An 18939-nucleotide genomic window follows, 5' to 3' on the forward strand; every position below is an offset into this window, starting at 1 on the left:
ATTTAACTCAATTTACCCACAACACGCACAGCAAATAATCCTATTGTTCAAAAGGTCTCCTTTTCCTGTTTCTTGCTCCCCAAAATATCAACATCCAAAATCATTTAGGAAGGTACCACTCCAGTGCCAGCTTTTGCAATAGCAGCTATCTGAGGTTTACAGTGGTTTCCAGATGAAAAACCAATTTCCTGTCAGACACATTATCACTAGAAAAACCTACATTTGTCCTCCTTCACCTCTCTCAAATTATGTTTCTTGAATTTGTAGTCTTGCAGGAAACCTTCTTCAACTTGAGCCGAGTTTTGCCTCATTATGAGCTGATCTGAGACAAACACGAATTCAAGAGTATTTTAACTCTTGCTATGCACCTCTGGGGGATTATTTACACATTGGGATTGGTCAGGAATGTATTGATCAGAATATAATTTTGTGAATAATTTAGGGTAAACCAAACCCCATAAAACAGAGGAGAATATTGGTCAAGAACCCACTAACGTGTTCATCTTGCCAAGAACTCTGCTATGCCTTCAGAAATTAAAATATTAATAAACTGCACATCAGTTTTCTCACTAGTTTAGCCAGTAGTTGCTGCCTGGATTTTTAAATGACAGAAAATAATTCCAGAAGAAAAATTTGGAGGAAAATATGTTGATGCCATGTTCCCATTAGATCGGGGACAACGCTTTATGTACAATATGTTGTGGTTCGGGAGGGGAAGAAACTAGGGAAAAAAAAGTTGAAATACATGGATAGAGAAATATTACAAGCCAGCTTCCTGGACAAACATACCAGCAAAGACAAAATGTTTATAAAACTGCAAACAAGCACTAAGTGTCAAATGAATTTAAAATGTGAAGATACTAAGAACAGAAAAGGGGGGGAAAGGCCATTAAAAGAAGAGAAATCAAAGTAAAAGCCAAAATTAATCTTGGGAGCTGTATTTCATACAGATATACATGAAAGATAAGAATAAAAGAAAATATTTCATCATTCTTGGATGTTAAAAAAAGTCAGCCAAATAAGGGCTTATGCAACTGATTAATAGCTAACAAACGAAAGAATGATGATAACAGCAGTGGCCAGGAAACTAGGGCTAGAGTATGCCTCAGGAGAGAAACACAGCCTCTTAATGCAAAGGAAATTTGGAGAAGATTGAGGTCAAACATGATTCTGGATAGGATTAAACAACAACATGGAATGACAAACACTGGTAATTTACAGCAGAAAGGGAGTCTTAAGAGTCAAAAATAAATATGAATTGAAATAACATGAAAACACTTTAAGGGAAAAAAAGAAAAAAAGACATTAAACCTCAGAGATGATAAAGCAGACCCTTCATCAGCGGAAAAGAATTCCTTAAAATACTTTAGGAAATAAATTGCATATAAGAAAAAAGAGAGGGTACATCAGCTCAAGAGAAGGTAAAGGCCTGTCTTCAGGGCACCAGTATCAAAGCAGTTAAGTTTTGTCCAAGTACAGAATTTAATGAAGTGTTAACTGGAACTTGAACAGATGTAGGAAAATGTAAAGATCAAGTTTCAAGTCCAGGTGCCTCAAGCTAATCTACTAAAATCATGGGTAGATTTCAATAACATAAAAGTGAATTTAGAAGCCTACATCAATTACAAAACCTTCAGAGAAGTGCATTCTATTAATCTTATATTCAACAAAACATTCTTAACACAAGAAATTTACACATTTATTTTTCTCAGCATGTTCCCCAGGTTACTAAATTAATACTAAAACCTACTTCATCTGTGTGTATATGTATACATAAACCACTTGCTGTTCTGCATAACATCACAGGTGCAAAGCAAGTCCTCTGGACTGTCTTTACACCTTTTAATAGTTATTATTCTATGGAAGTAATAAGTTTAAATTATTGTGTTTCATTATTTTTAAGGTGATTTGAAGGAGATAGAAATGAAGAAAAAATTATATATCTTTTTCTAGTAAGAGGTAACACAATACAAAAATATGTAGGAAAGAAACAACTGATCTGCTTAACAAAATTCAGGTTTCTTATGACTTGATAATTAGAACATTTTTCCTTACCAGTCACTTGGAGAATATGAGTTTGATAGAGCTTATCATACCCATCAGCATAGCAGGTGTAATTTCCCATATGAGTTGTGGTAACCTTAGTGATGTACAGGGACCCATCATCTCCAAAATCCTACCAGGAAAGATTAAAAACAAGGTTGTCATAATTAAACCCACATCTCTACAGTAATTACGCTCATCATCTCAGCAACAAAGCTGTGATGCAAATATCAGACATCAAACATCACAAATATTAAACCAGCATATCTGACAGTAATCTGAAATTCAAATATTATACTTGTGAATGGTGGAGTTGTTTAATCTTGCTACATATATTGTGACTGTAAAAGAAAATACAACTTTTATTTTAACAACTAGATAAACTGGGCAGAAGCAATATGTTTACTTAGCTATGACAGTTATTTGCAGAAGAAAAGCTGTTGAGAATTGCATCCGACCAGTGAGAAAAACTAAATCTATGCAAAAATGAACAAGTTAAATGACATCCTGTGGATGTGTTGTCATCCTTTGTAATAAGAAGATATGACCAAAAAAAATTCTCACTTTTCTTCAATTCTTCTCATTAGATTCACTGATACATTACAGAAGCACTACAGCTGTAAACTGATTTCAGGGATCTGGGATTCCTGAAAGGAAATGTTTGTGGTCAAGACCGAGGCAAAAGAGGCTTTTAGTACATTGTCTTCTACTTCTTTTGGCACTGGGTCCTATGCTAGCTCACCAAAAGGTCCATATTTTCCCCTTTCTTTTGCTGCTCATATAGTCCTGAAACTCTGTAGACCTTCAAATATCTAGACCAGATCCAGTTCTGGGATGGCTTCATCTTTTCTTATCTGCACATTCAAATAGAGTCTCCAGGTTCTTCCTTGGTCACCTGTCATTCTTTACACCTTTTTATTTGAGTTATGTCAAGTGCTCCTTGTTCATTAATACAGACTTCTTGCTGCTTTTGATTTACTGTTCCTTGTGAAAGCTTGTTCTTGAACATAGAGGAGGTCATCCTTGAAAATCAACCATCTCTCTTAGACCCCTTTTATTTTCAGCATGATCTCCTACGGAATTCTTCCAAGCACATCCTTGAACAGGCTGAAGTCTCCTTTCCTGAAGTCCATTGTTGTATCGCTTTTTGCCCTGCTGTCTCCTCTTAGGCTCCTTGACTCAGCTATCTCATGGTCACTGTAGCCTAGGTTGTCCTCACCTTCATATCCCCAACAAGTTCTTCCTTATTTTTTTTCATCACAAACTTTATACCCTTCACTATAAAGTCCTCAAATCCATGAAGACTTTATCAAAAGCTTGCAAAACCAAAAACGTAAGCTACAATACCTCATTCACTGTAAACTGCACAGTAAAAGAACTTTGATAGAAAATATTACTATGTGCTGCCTTATTCTTACATTCTGTCCTTTGGATCTTAAAAATGAGAAATACTGGGCGACATTAACCTCTGGTTCATTATGACTATTCTTGCATTCTTCCATGATCTCACCTACAACTTTTCCAACTTATTGGGATTTATTTTTTGAGTTCTCACTTTCCAGTTTTTATTTTTACTCAGAGAACACAAGAGAACTGAAATCTCTACCAAATTCCTTTTAATTTCTCAGTTTTGTTTCTTTAAGTACGCTCAAGATATTATTCAAAAAACATGTATCTCTCTGTATTTCTTCATCCAAAGATGAGTGGGGAGCTAAATTTCACATTTCACAACTCTGTGCTTCCAATGGTTCTGCTAGTTGTTCCCTGGGAGAACAAAAGAACACGCCTAAAAAATAAACCCACCTGGTAATCAATAACTTGACTTCCTCAAGACAACTAAAGGTTTCTATATTAGCATTGGTTATACAGAAAATATTTCTACCAAATCTTCAATAACCATTACATGTTGCCACTGCAAAGATCAAAAAAGGCACCCTCTTTAACACTTCATTTTTAACTGATGATGCGAACCAGCGCAATTCCCCTTCAGAATAACCCACCCAACTAACTTCAAAAAACTTCCTTATTGGATATTTTGATCTTTGTCTCTTTCTAAAATATATGAAGCATAAGACCAATTTACTTTTTCCCCCTTACTAGCTGAACACACGTCTTCAAAGCGTTCTTCTTCAACAGCATTATTAGTGGAAGATGAAAGGACAGCTATTCAAAAGAGCCACAGTACAGGTACTTATATTTTATCTGGAAAATGGGTTTTGTTATTACCATTTGGAATTTTTTGCCTAATCTCTGCCAAAGATATTTGTGAGTAAAATAGGGCAGAGGATGGAGTGTAGAAAAATTCAGCTGCTAAAACGCAGTCTGGAGCCTAGTTAAATTTAACATTCCTTATGCTAAATTACTAGATATTGCTTTGAAGCATACCTACCTGTTTCAGCTCTTTAACTGATTCACTGTGGCATATGATATCTTCAGGTACCATTGCTATTTTCTAAGTAAGTGTGTGCCTGTGCATGGTTTCTCCCTTCTTTTTCATAGAAACCATGGATGAAACACTCCTGTGGTTATTTTATATTAGTATTTCAATAGAATTCAGACATGATGACTCTCAGAGAGTTAGAAATTTATGGACAGTATGCTTTGTTGTTAGTGGTGAGCTTTGTCTGGTTGTTTGGTTTGTTTTTCTTTACAACTACAAAATAAATGTCCTCAGCTTATTGTGATACTGAGTTCAATGTTTGTTTTGTTAATTAAAGCAAACCACTCAATACAAAGTGAACTTAATGTTGTAAGCAGCATTTGAAAAGGGATGGTGAAGTACAAACAGAGCTACTTGACACTGCATGTTGACAAGTATTTAGTGTTTTATTGACTAACTCACAAGCTGAGTAATTTAAAAAAACCCTGTATCTATACTGACACACAAACATCTTTGAAACAGAGCCTTCAAAAAGCAACAGCAACAAATACAGAAAAGTGGGGGTTCTTTTACATTTCGGAAAATATATTTGATGACAGTAAAAAAAAGAAGTTACTACAGGCTCAATTTTTGTTCTCCTACTGTTCACAGAGAAATGGCAAGGTACTTCTAAAATTACATTGAGAAACTCTAATTATTTTTGTCATACATAAAAAGATAGAACTGAACAATTACATTAACAATGATTCAGCTGCTGCAATTCTGCTCTCCTGAAGAACTTGACAATTCACAAATCATGATATATGTTACAAATAATGAGCAAAATAATAAAGACTTCAATTTGATAGTGAATCTTTGCTTTTCTCTCTTACTGTTTATAAAACAGAAACTAAAGGTGATTTTTTGTTTTGAGTCAGCAATTATATCCTTGGGGTTTATAACCCTCTTTCATAAGCTAACACTTTGCATATGAGAGAATTTATGACCATTTTCCGGCATTTCTTCATTAACAGCTCTAGGAAGACTCTTCCTTGCTTTCTCCCCACAGGAGAACATATAATGAAACAGACTGCTTGAATTTGTTCACCATCATAGAAGATAGGAGTATTTTTGTTTTGGTCTGTGCCATTTGGGTTTTTCTCTTTTTTTCCAGCACTTTTTTGCCCATACTTTGCTTTCCTAAATAGCTTCTTGGGGGTTTTGGCTTTGTATAAATAATTTTTTAAAAAATAAAGAAAAGTACATGGGCTATGTGAACTGAAGATGTGAATCCTTACTTACATTATTCTCAAACAGAAAAAAAATAGTTTTATTGTGTTCTTAATAAATGGAATTAGTGAACACCAAATATTATGAATTCATGCTTTTTATATTACCTTTATTTCTATTTGCAGTCTTTCACAAATCCACAACAAAGGAAAAAATATATTGTTTGGGCCCTTTTTTATTGATTTAAATTATAATGATAACACTCTGGGTGGGAGCATTTCCCTTATTTTTAAAGGAAAATCTTGATTTTTTTTAATGGGGAAAGGCAAAAAACCCCACATCATCTGTCTCTGAGCTGATCAGGTAGAAAATGTGAAGCTAAGAATTAAAATTCCGTATTGGTTTGCTAGGGGAACTCTGAAACCAGAATATCTGAAACCAGATATTTTCAGAACAGTTGTTTGCTTGTAAAACACAACCAGTATACATATTCTCTTTTATTTTCTGTGCATTTTCCCAAGCATTCTGCATTTTATTTCAGTCAGCTCATGGAAGTACCAGTAATACTAATGTCACATTCTTTTACAGATTTTTCAGTATCTCTAACTTCCTTTATTACAAGGACACAGAGAGTAGATATCCTTTTGAAGGTTAACTAAAATCATTTTAAAAAATAATTATTTATGTACAGTTCCTTTGCCAGACAAACTCAGCTCAGGCTTTTTGTGCTAATGTCAATGCTACAACTCCTATTTTCCAAGTAATCATTCTCTGTTCACACTGGCAAAGCAATGCAACTCTGCACTTTACTACTGACTGTCACAAAGAAATTATATTCCACAAAGAACGCTAAGAAAAATTGCATTTGGCAGAAATCCAAGATTTTTTTAAAGTTTTCCTTCTAGATTAAGAGGGAAAACAAACCCTACATTTCATAAGCACAAATTCTGCATACCTTCTCTCTGTCTTAAATTTTACAGCTGCAATAAGAACAAATAATGAATCTAGTGTAAGTCCACTGGTAGAAGAATCAGCCTGACAGAAAATTACAAATCATGCCATAGCTTAAAGAAGGGAAGTGCACAGTCTAACATAAACACTAGTCCCAGTATATGTAGTAGAAAGTGATAAAATCTTAAAAGAAACTATGCTATCAAGAATACAACACCAGACACCAATTCGTGACTATTAATGCAGACTAGTTTTGGTCAAAGGAAATTAATCTTCCTAAGCTTCTTTTACAGTCATTTGAGAAAGCTCAGGGCAGCAAAATCCTTTTATGGGATCATTCAGTGGATCTGTCAGTGCTCACTGTTTTAGCTGCCACCCACCTCTCTCTGCTGACCATGAAAACAAACTTCCTAGCTACAATTAGATATTCCAAGCATTTCATTGGTTCCCCTTTTCTTGACACTGGGGAGAACAGAAAGAAAAAAGCAAATAATGACTGAATTTTACAAAGGCTGTATCTCATTATCACAAAAAAGCTATACTAGCCTTACTCTACTGATGACTGAGTAAAGTGGTGAACATTTAGTGAGTAATTCAGAGCATCTAAATAGATCTCCCATGCTGAGAAAGTCTTCATGCATATCTTCCTTAGCTTGTACTATATTACAAATGCTCAATGCAGAGGCCACTCTCTATTCTTGCTTCCTAAAATAAGACTGAAATGCATAAGCCCAGGCCAGTTTGAGAAGGATTTGGCTGTGTTCAGCAAATCTGAGAAAAAGATTATTTCTCTGACTAGAAATGAATGCAATAACACTGTACCTGTTTAAATAATTATTTCGACATGTATGATTTTCCCTTTATTCTCTGAGATACAGTAAGGACTGCAATTTCACTTCATGAGGAAATAGTAACAGCTAATAAATGGTAATATCCATTATTCTACACAAAACATGCAACTGCTTTGTGCTTTTCAAAAAATGTCAGTTGATTAAAAATTTGTTTTGCTATTTGGAAATCTAATAATGTTCCAACCTCTTAAGAACCTGAAAAGGGATTATACAGGAAAGTGACATAAAATGCCTCAGTGCTAGATTACAGCAGTGAGAATAATGACTTCATTTGATATGTAGATGTGTAAAGAGAATGTGGAATTTTTTTCTTGTTTATGGCAGACACTAGACATAAGTGAAAGCTTTGCCAAAGTACTAGAGCTCTTGAGGCTAGCCATAAAACATGACTAACCTTTTACTTCCCCAAAAACTCTGTAATTTTACGTTATCTTGTGATGAATTGGCAATAAGGACTGCTAATTTATTTAGACATTCAAAATCTCCAACTGAGTAGATGCAGTATATTTTAAATGGAAAATTCAGCATGCTCTGATACAGCTGTCTTTTTTATTGCTTCATGTTACATAGAGATCTTCAGAATGACTCATATACCGTTTGACTTTTACTCCTTTTTAACAAACCAAATTGTTATATAATCAGATTTAATCAAATAAATCTATTTGACATTCATTCCTCACATATTTTTCAAGTTAAACTCATAACCAATGAAATGAATTTATAATACTTACTCAATTACCACAGTTTATTATCATGCCCCTAAACTGTTCCCTTTTTTTAAATCAGATTTAATTGTAGATATATTTATTATCACACTCCAAGCCAGTGCTGCAAAGGGAAACTAGCTTTGCACTATGCAGTTTACTTGGACCATATTCCAATGTGTATCTAAGTGTTAGGAAGGCCCAGAGAAGCAGAAGTACTGATGTAATTTACTCTGTAAGGTGATTCAGTTTAGAATTCACTGAATATCCCCTAAATTTTTCTGATTCTAAAAATATCACACTATATAATTATACTGTGCTAAGATTTAATCTGTTTTCAAATACTTATACTACAAATTATTTAGTTTTAAATTTATAAAGTTTATTGGAATTTTTGATCTTCCTACTACACAAAACACTGGATTTCAGTTTTAGTTGCATCAGTCCACAGCCCTTTTCTTATACTGAAAACAATTCATATCTTTGGTTCCTGAATTAGACTACTCTTGAAACAAAAAACTCATTTCATTTCATAGAAACAAATTTCTCCAGATGTTTCCTTATAAAACTCAAGAGAATCTACAAAAAAAAAAAAGAAAACAACCCTTAAATTTTTGTGTTACTCAAATTTTCATCCAATTATTATCTAGTCCATCCCATGTATTTATGAATTATCCAGGAGTGAGACAGACAAGTAGGTAGAGTGTCTACAAGGTTTATGCAATCCACAAAAGCCCAGTGTTATAAATTTTGGGTTGTCGCAAACTTCATTATGGACATGTGGTAAACCAATAAACAGACAACAAAAATATCTTTTCAAACAACTTTTAAATATCTTGCAGGCAAAAAAACTAAACCAAAACAGATAGAGATTTTTTGAGAATCCCCTAATATGTGGCAGCTGGAAAAGGGTATATTGGGGTAAGTGGCAGGGGAAAAAAAAGGCAACCTAGTACCTTAAAATGATTTAAAAATCAGAATGATTCACTTTGGCCCATTCTTAGCATACTAGGGGAAAAAAGCACATTATAATTCACATAATCTTTCTAAAGTTGATCTCTCATTTTAAATGCAGCATTAATGTATGATCTAAAGACAAGAGTAGAAAGAAAACAGGGCCAGTCATACACTACTTGGATTATTAACACAATCCCACTTGCGTCAGTTTGTTATCCAGCACGTCATACAAGAAATAGGCACAAAGATGCTTAGAAAGATTCTGGATCTAATTCCTACGCTAAACTTTTTTTTTTTCTCAGCTATACACCTGATTACATACAACAAAGTGAATGACATCCATTCCTTGCCATCTTTTTCTCTTTTCTTATAACATCAAAATATTGGCAGTTTGAACACAAGCACAGCAGCTTCACTTAAGGGTTTAACCAAGACTGACACACCGAGTAATTCTGAAATATTCTTCTTAGAGCCTTTTAAATAAACAGAAAAGTCCAGTCACTTGAACTAAGCACTCAGCATGAAACTGGGGTACTCCAAAAAGATCATGAATTTACACTACTAAAATACTGAAAGCTGAGACAATTTACATTTAATACTAATCTTGGTTATCTAAGCTTTACACACACTGCCTTTGCTCAAACCACTAATACAACAAGCCATGTCCATCAGTCTAATTCTTTATCACAAGAAATCTTAACTGGCAAGATTGATTCCTTGCTATCAATGAAAGAAAACACTTCAAGGTCATTGGCAGCAACCTTTTAATGTGAGCACAGAAACTATTTATGCAGGGAAAATTCTTTGGGTTTTGCTTTGGAGTTAGTTTTTTTTTTTGTCTTGTTTTCTGTCTATACTGAAATAAATTGTGGTATTTTTAGTCTCATTCTATCATCTGGTTCTGGTTCCTGGTCAGGTTAACTCTAAGACAGTGGAAGAACATCTTGGTATAAAACAAGAAAAATTAGGGTGTTCAAAAAGTTTTCAGTAAAAAAACGAAGATTTTTCAGCATATAGTGGCACTGGCAAACATATTTTCTGAAGCTGTACCAAGTAGTACTTCTGTTCTTTTTACTGACATGAAGCCAAGATGTTTTGATAAACCCACAGGTATCACAATGGTTGTTCATACACAAAGGCAATAGCATAATGCTGAACTAGCAAAATCTCATTACTTTCTATACATTATTATCAATAAGATATTTCTGTTTTTTCTTTCTGTTACATCTGGTCTGTGTTCAAGTCATAAACTGAGGTTGGAAATTCCCCATTTCAAAAGGGATTGTGAATAGTCATAATAAATATTTTCTGGATGGTATTAACAAATAAATATTGTTGATTTTTAGACACTTTGCTATATTTAAATGCTGATATTTGTTATACATAAAATATTTACTATATCCTGCTGCAGGTAAACCGTGTGTTATTTAAAAGCAAAGTACCTAATAGAGGTAAGGTGTTTCCCATTCATTACAATAGTTCTAAAAAAAAAATTGAACACAAGTACTTTCAATTGCAGTTTAAAAATAAGACCACAAACTCCAGTTAAATGAAATGCTTATATAAAAATTTATATGCAAATGACAGTATCACACTGAGTCATGACCACATTCCTGTGCTCTCCTTAAATTAACAGGTTCCCTCTTCTGTGAGACATCCCTTACTCCAATTTTACCACTGCTCTGCTAATCACAATAAGTACTTTTCTTCTGCTGCAACAATAGCTAACTCTTTGTTAACACACTTCAAGTTTCTACAAGATGTACCAAAATAATTTTACTTCTTAGTGGACCATTATCTGTCTCCTGTAATGAATTTTTTGCTTTTATAATACTGTTTTCTGTAATGGGCCCAAATTTTTTTAGAAGTGAAAGTCCTTTACAAAATATGAAGTTATATACACTATATTTTCTTTTTTCACCCTTTTTCTTTGCTTTTATTTTAAAACAATGAGACAGCACTACTCATTAGAAAGATTCTATGCTACTGTCACCATATAAAATTCTATCACTGTAATACCATAATATATTTTCCTTATATATAGTACAGTCTTACTTTGGAAGACTGAAATGTACCAAAGTTCTTTTTCTCTAGATAACCCTTGGTTTCAATTATATTTTACTCCAATTATAACTCTATCATTAGCTGTTGCCAACTAATCATAGAAATCATGTCAGAAATAAAGTCTCTATTAATACAGAGGGGTGGGAGAAGAGGCAGCTTTTTCTTCTCTGCCTTCCTTTTGACATGTTAATTGTTCAATAATCACAGGTTAAACTTCAGTCTTTTTCATGAATGAATTCTCGTCTAATGTTTTAACTATGTATATCATGTTAAAATGTGAAGGCAAAACAGGATTTCAGTCATCTTTCATTAACTATAGGTTACAATAGCAAGGACTTCACAGAGTTCATGGCATTTGCCAAATTGCTGCACAAACTTAAGTATCTTGTAGACAAAAGTTGTATGGCATTGATATTTTACCGTGCCAGAGTATGGCAATTCCATTTTATTTCTCATTAATACAAACAGGTCGGTAAAGACAGATTTTTGCCTAGAAGAAGCACATATTCTAGAAAGGAAGACATAACCTCCTCCCACTTAAGTAACAGAACTATTTGAAATAAAATGCTTAAAAATGGACACACAAATCTACTTTTAAACCAGACAAGATAATATACTTCAGATGAGAGCCATAAGACTGCGTGATTTTATTAAGGTAGTCTGAAATTTATTTTCTATGTAAAAAAAATGTCTTTTTTCTTTTCAGTACTTCAATTAAGAATCTACATGCAAATGCTTATCATTTGAAAACATTACTATATTTCTTTTAGAAAGTTCTAGAAGAAAAATGTTTATCAGCCAAAACCAAAACATTCTTAGCAGGTGCTTTTGAGCAACTGTCATAAAATCCAGTCCCTTCTACCTATCTTTACCCATAAAAGTATAATAAAGAATGCAGATTCAGTGATCCTCTGTAAAGTCACCTGAATTCTCCTTACTCAAGGACAATTTTTTATACCAAACCAAATTAGATATTTTTTAGAAGCACTGTTTCAACTTCCCTGCTTCTGGTTGTGGTTTTAAGCTACAAACTATTTAACTTATACATGAAAGGAGAATCACATATCATTAATAGATCTGTTTCCTAAATCATACTAAATTAGGAAAACCTTTAGTTTACTTTATCTCTCCTTTTGAACAGATCAATGAAAACACTCTGCCATGGATACAAAGGCTCTTGTACATACCCAAACAGAAAAAGTTCTGAATGAATCCTTTTGAAATGGAAGCTCTAGATTATAAAGATAGTAATGTGAGAACAGTACAAAAATGAAAAAGAAAGGAAGTAAGAATACACACAAAGGTGATAAAATTAACAGGTGAAAGAGAAATCAGTCTGAGCTAAAGTAGATCTAATTAAATTTAGATATGAATGGATACATGGTGTCAAGGTATATGAGTAGGTAGATCACTAAATATTTTGATTCAGAGAAATCTTAAATAGCATCATTTGAAAATCAAGGCAGATATATCCTCTTCTGTTGTTATCCAGTCAGAGTTCACAAACTGATCAGACTTGGTCTAGATAAACAATTTGCTTCATGTTCACTTCTGCAAGTAGCAGTACCAATTATATTTCAGGTGGGTAGAAATTTTCTTCCTAAGTAAATGCCCTTGTACACTTCTGCAGTATTCAAAAAAATTATTATTTTTGAAAAATATATAAATGACAGTTAAGCCAGGTTCCCAATAGGTAATTATTCCCTACCCATTGTAATTTTTCCTCCTGGGCTGCTTGTGATGGTGGGTCAGACAGGGTTTCTCTTTTTTTTTTGTATTTAAGCAATTGTGCCTCTCTGTTCAATGAAACAGACTTCCGGATATGAAAGCATTTTTATTGCTGGTGATATGGCCCTCCTATTTAATGTACTATGGCAATGATTGGAAAGTCAGGACTGTGAGCCAAAAGAGTCCATTATTAACAAAGCATCTTTCTCATGCTCTTAAAAAGGAGTGACCTTTACTGCTAGCTGTAGCATAGTCGAGTTGCTCTTTCAAGACTTCTTTTCTAAAATAATAACCTGAAAAGCTCAGTATTCTTTCTGTGTACTATAAAACCCTTCGCATAATTCTTCTGAAAGCTGTGAAAAGCATTAAGTCTACTAGGATAGCAAAACTATTGCAAAATGACCTGGAAAAGTTGGAGAAATAAATATGTAACTAGTAATAAAATTATTCAGAAATGATGCTGGTTTTCACCCAGTTGATGGATGTATATAGCAGAAGAAGTGAGAAGAGTATGTCTAAAATCATACAAAATATTGAACTGCAATTTTTTGATGAACTAATCAGAAATTAAAAGCACAAAATGAATTTGCTAGTAACACCAATACTGAATGCAGACATGACCTGCATCTTTATATAGATACATAGAAAAGAACAGAGAAAACAATGAATTTGAATTGAAAGAAAAGCTTAAGGAAGAAAGATATTATGGGATTGAAGAAGAGATGCTTAAGAAATTTTAGAAGTCATCTTGTAACACAAAATATAAAACAGTTTTTCACTAATTTTGAAATACAGGGAAAATGGGTAAGAGTGAAAAAAAAGAGTATGATAAAATTTCTGATGCCTGAAAAAAAAGGAGTAGGAGTTACCTTTAAATTCAAGCCCCAAATGTACTTGAGAGACACCTGGATGTCCAGCTATCCTGCACCATCTGGATTAGCTTTGGGATGTTCCTAACTGAGCATGCTGATCTAAGGTGCAGGATAGAACTCCCACCCATTTACCCAAATTCCATCTTTCATTATTCATTATCAGGAAAAACAGCAGAAAAAAAGTTCTGAAAAAATACCTGGAATTGATCAGTAATAGATGTGATGATTATTCAGTGGAGAAAAAAATACAGCTTTAGGACTTTCAATATTTTTTACATCTTCTATCGTTATCACACAGCACCAATGGGCATTGGGAGATATTACCTGGCAGGTACATGCTCTCAAGTAATTGAGCCAAGTATCCTCTTCTAGAGCTGAACTTGCAAGACCAGCTAGTGTCAAAAATGGCTTTACAAATCAGTTGGCATTAGATATGTTATTATTAAAGGAACAAGGAGTATGTGGAATGTTAAATCTCACTGAAACTGAGTGTTGCATTACCATTCTCAATGCATCTTCCTCAATTGAAGAAGCCCAAGCCAAAATTAAAGAAATCACTGGTCAAATATAAGAGCTTTCCCAATCACTCCAGACCCAAAGGTAGCTTACTGGCTGATGTCCATATTCTAATCCTTGTTACTCATGGGGTGGGGGCAATGGCTATAATGAAAACTGGGTCGATGATTGCAACTGGAGTTACATTTGTAATTGCTGGGATAGCTATTGCACACTGTATAATTGCTTGTGTCATTCTCCTGCTGTTTCTCTATTTTCTCTGACTTTTCTACAAACAAAACACCCCCATGGGAAACTGTGAAATGAAAAAAGGTCCCAGGAAGACACTGTTTGAGCCACAGGGAGATGTAAGAGACTTAAAAAGAGACTTAAAGACCACAACTGCCACAAACATTGTCAAGGCTACAGCAGCGTGAGCTTGAGATAAGCACAGAAGATGGGAATTTGCAACAGGAAGGTGCTTATTCTAGGCATAGAGGAGCTCAAGGTTTAGTTAACACACCCTGGTTAAAAGTATCTGGATAAAAATTCCCACTATGGGAATTCTATTCCCACTATTCTCCACTGTGGGAGGAAAAACAGCTGCTTATACACATGCCACCCTCAGTTATGAGAACATCTGTGAACACCCAGGGATACCCACAGACTGGCCTGTATAAAAGTGAAGTGGCACCTCCAGAAGACTCTGGGACCCCACTTCCAAGAAAATCAGGGTGAGGAAGGACCAATGGGGTGCCTCTAGATCCACAGTGTGGTGATTATTTTCTTGATCTCTTTCTCCTTCACTCCCTCCCGCCACCCCTTTCCTATTTCTTTCTATCTCTGTACCTCACATTTACTGTTAAATAAAATCCATACTACTGATTTTGGCATATGTTCTCATTTGTAGCTTAATTCAGGCAGAGGCATCTCTCAACAATTGCATCATAACAAGTGGAGTAGAAAAGAACAAAACAAAACTGGTATTCAACTCATGAAATACAAAATGTAATAATGTATCCTACTTAAAAGAAAAACTGTAACAGATAAAGGGCAATTCAATATAGATAAAAATAGAAACATGCTGACTTTGATGAGTCACTGTTAATCAAATCTAGCCACCTCATCACAAAAATCAGTAGAAAATATCTGAGAGATGTAGTGTGTTTAAGAGGTGTCAAAAACATAATGTGCAAGAAAGACCTGAAACTAGGCTTTTAAAATGAACCTTAAATACAATGAAGTTATACATATATAACTTCATATATATATATTGTGGTTATAACACACAATACCACAGAGAAGATCACACACACTGAAATTGCAGCACTGCCATTTAGTAATTAAAGCTCAAAATAAACTGATCAGGATCCAGATTTTGTACTGAACAAGACTGCCAGCTTTTTGCCTACGGCACTGCATTTGTTCATTGTTGGAATGTGAGTCACTGTCTTCCAAAAAGGATGAGGTTAGGAGTATCACCTCTGAAGGGAAGTAGGTTCTGAGGCTCCCTTCATGTCATAGGACCACTACACTTTCCCACTTCCACACAAGCAATAAGATGGCCCGTGGCAACACTGCAGGGAGGAGGAAAACCTCCCCAGGAATAAAACAAGAGCATGCAGAGCTTGCTGCAGCAAAGCAGAAAGTCACTGCATTGACTGCAAGCAGGCATTTCATCTTTTAGGATATTTAAGAATAAACAAATGTACGTGAACTTTGAACATCTTTTTGTCAAGGTTTAGGAATGGTATTCCCTAATGTAATGTTCCTACTGAAACTTGCCAAGCCATGTGGAGTTCAACCACACCCCATTCCCCATGTGGCAGGCTGGAGAGGACAACTAGAGGAACAAGAGGGAAAGATCAAGGGCTGAGAACAATCTCCTGGAAATAGCAATGAAATAAGACAACAAACAGTAACAGCAACAATACTAATGACAGATTATACAAGAGGAAAAGAAGTGAACGACTCATACGTGATTGCTCACCTGCCTCCACAGAAAACCCCAGAACACCTGACTGCTCCCTCTGCCATGCTATTCCATGTGGAAGGGAGCCCTTCCTCCATTCCCAAAAAATGATGTGAGGTGGTAGAATACTGTCTGGGTCCTGACATACTCCCTCCTGGCTACTGCAAAAATTTAACCTGTCTAGCCAGAACTAGGACACTATTCAGTTTAGACTATTAATTTTTCCTCTCTTTAAATTTAAGTCCTCTAGTTTATGTCCTAACTTAAAAAAAAGAAAAATTAATTTTAAGTGTTGTTTTATGTGATTTGAGGAAAAGATTGAAGAATATTTTCCTGACATTTATGGTTCACCTGGGGCTCTGTCAGAAGTACACACATGCATACACACGTGAATACACACATACACATATTTTTCTCAGACATTCATATCTCTAACACTATATTAGAGTCATAACTATGCTGTATTAAGAACAATTCAACAGTGTATAAAGAGAAGCTTGTATGTAGGTCCATACTATCCCATGGGAGAAAACAATGTGGAAAGGAATAATTCATGAGGTTATCCTGAGATTTTTCTTAAGAATAATAAAAGGGGGAACAGAATGAAAAGCTGGAAGAAAAAGAAGAGGTCAGATGTCTGGAGTGCTTTCTAGGAAAGGTGCTTAATGTTTTGGAGAATCTGGAAACCTTTCTGTCATCAGTTTCTGATTAGAACTCTACAGAATGGAAGCCATTTTGTTCTTTAGAGGATGTTAGTTTTTATTGGTATTGTCCATTACAGTCTTTTGGATTTTCTTAGAGGGTGAAGGGCAAATATGTCAAGAAGAAAATGCCAACTGCCACCAAAAAAGGGTCAACTTTTATGCATAAATTAATTTTAACAAGATAAACAAATCAGAAGTTTTGAGGAAAAGCTAACCTATACATAACTTCAAAAACCTCAAAATTGAGATATTAGATGCTTTCCATGAAGGCAGCCTAAAGAGAGATATTATGAGCTTTTACCAAAAGGAAAAAGTTGAACTACACTATTTTGAAAAGTTACTGTTTAACTTTGCATGTGGACAAACTATCCCAGTAGATCTTCAATAAATGTAAGAAAAAGGGCCAAGATCTTGTAGGAAAAGTAAGATTGCTCACATGTATAGGAAAGAACCTGAAGGCAGAGCTGGAATAAAGTACCAGAAAAACAATAAAGTAAATTAAGTTACAAAAACTTTAAACAAGTGAATGCATTAAGACTAAAAAAGTAATATGTATTGCATTTGGGAAATAGATCTGCTATTTTTCATACATGGGAATGATTATCTCTAATGAATAGTAGGTTAGATAAAAACAAGAGGAAAGTGGAAAGGCAAATATTAAATTTAAGATGCAAGATAACAGCAAGAAAAAAATCCTTTCTATATGTGTACTGAAATATCATGAAAATGCCCTGTGATATCAGTTCTGTAGTGAGTCACAGCACAATTATATTACAATTTAAGTAAAATTTGCAGAGGCATATAATTTTTCATAATTTCACTCAGATGGGTGCTAATTATCCCTGCCTCCCATCAGTTTCAGTAAGAGAAGGATTAGTAGCAAGATGCAGTACTTCTACAAAAAGTAGTTATAAGTACCATAAGAAGAGATGAGGAGAACTAAGGACTTTTAAAATTATCAACTGGATATTATCAGTAATGTCATTAACATACAGTTCATAGAACATTTTTAAATATACTATTTAAATACAAATTTCTATTGTCATCCTTTGAAAGTCAAACGGTATTTCTTAATATTTCTTTAAAATGTCTTAGAATATACAAGACATTAGACATTATCAAGACTCATTTTTAGCCACTCCACAGTTGACAGCTTTAGAGATATATCTTGTACACTTTCAGTAGAGGAGTGGAATATTTTAAATATAAATATAAATGGAACTATCAATTTCAGTTTAGATCCGGATTCCTTTCCTCCTTGTTGCATTTTTCCATTTGACAAAATACTAGGACATTATACTTTTCTGAGTTTGTCCCTCCTCAAAGCAAATAGCTTAATTAATATTGAGAACTGGATAGTGCAAAACCTTAATTTCCAAGTATGAGCACTTTCTATGATTTACAAAATCACATTGTCACTACTACTTAGCCTGGTTTCCTATATATGTGGTGACTTCCAGTTATGTTGATCTTTGATCCGTTTTACTGAAAAAAAACCCAAAACCCTAACTCTCTGTCTTCCCAGGTCAGTGTTTGTCTTGTCATTTTCAGAAAATGTACTGCTCTTTACACAACATTATTAGTCTTGAGATGGTCAGATGTGGTTCTTGTATAACTGAGTAAATTAAGAATTCCCAGAGTTCGGCAAACATCATTATAGTTTATAATATAACTACAGTAAAACTTAAAGTACACTGCTTCTGGGGGCATCTTATATTATACAAGGAGTAAAGAATCTAGAAATAAAGAGAGACAGATCAAATCTGTGAAAACAGTGAAAAGTACAATAAATTTTGAAGAAAACAAGGTCTAGGGACAAATCTAACTCAATGTCTTTCTCTCCATTCTTTGGTTGTTTCTTCTTTTAATCCAGGCACCATTAACTCTTTCTTCCTCCCTATTTTACTTTATCTGGAAAGAGAGATTAATATCCCACATATACATATATTTGAGCTCTATTAATTTTAGTGCCTCACTCAGAGGATATTGAATCTGACCTTCTCTTTCTG

General features: G+C 34.3%; 1 protein-coding gene across 3 annotated transcripts in view; it reads right to left on the reverse strand.

Annotated features, from left to right (window-relative positions):
• The window catches only part of FSTL5 (follistatin like 5), a 275951-nt gene that overhangs the window by 64253 nt on the left and 192759 nt on the right, over positions 1-18939 (reverse strand). For all 3 annotated transcript variants that reach the window (XM_036382231.2, XM_036382232.2, XM_036382229.2), the window contains exon 8: positions 2056-2176. In XM_036382231.2, coding sequence (XP_036238124.1) covers positions 2056-2176 — 121 coding nt within the window. The remainder of the gene's footprint in view (positions 1-2055; positions 2177-18939) is intronic.

The sequence above is a fragment of the Molothrus ater genome, chromosome 4 (assembly GCF_012460135.2).
Source record: "Molothrus ater isolate BHLD 08-10-18 breed brown headed cowbird chromosome 4, BPBGC_Mater_1.1, whole genome shotgun sequence".
Lineage (NCBI taxonomy): Eukaryota > Metazoa > Chordata > Aves > Passeriformes > Icteridae > Molothrus > Molothrus ater.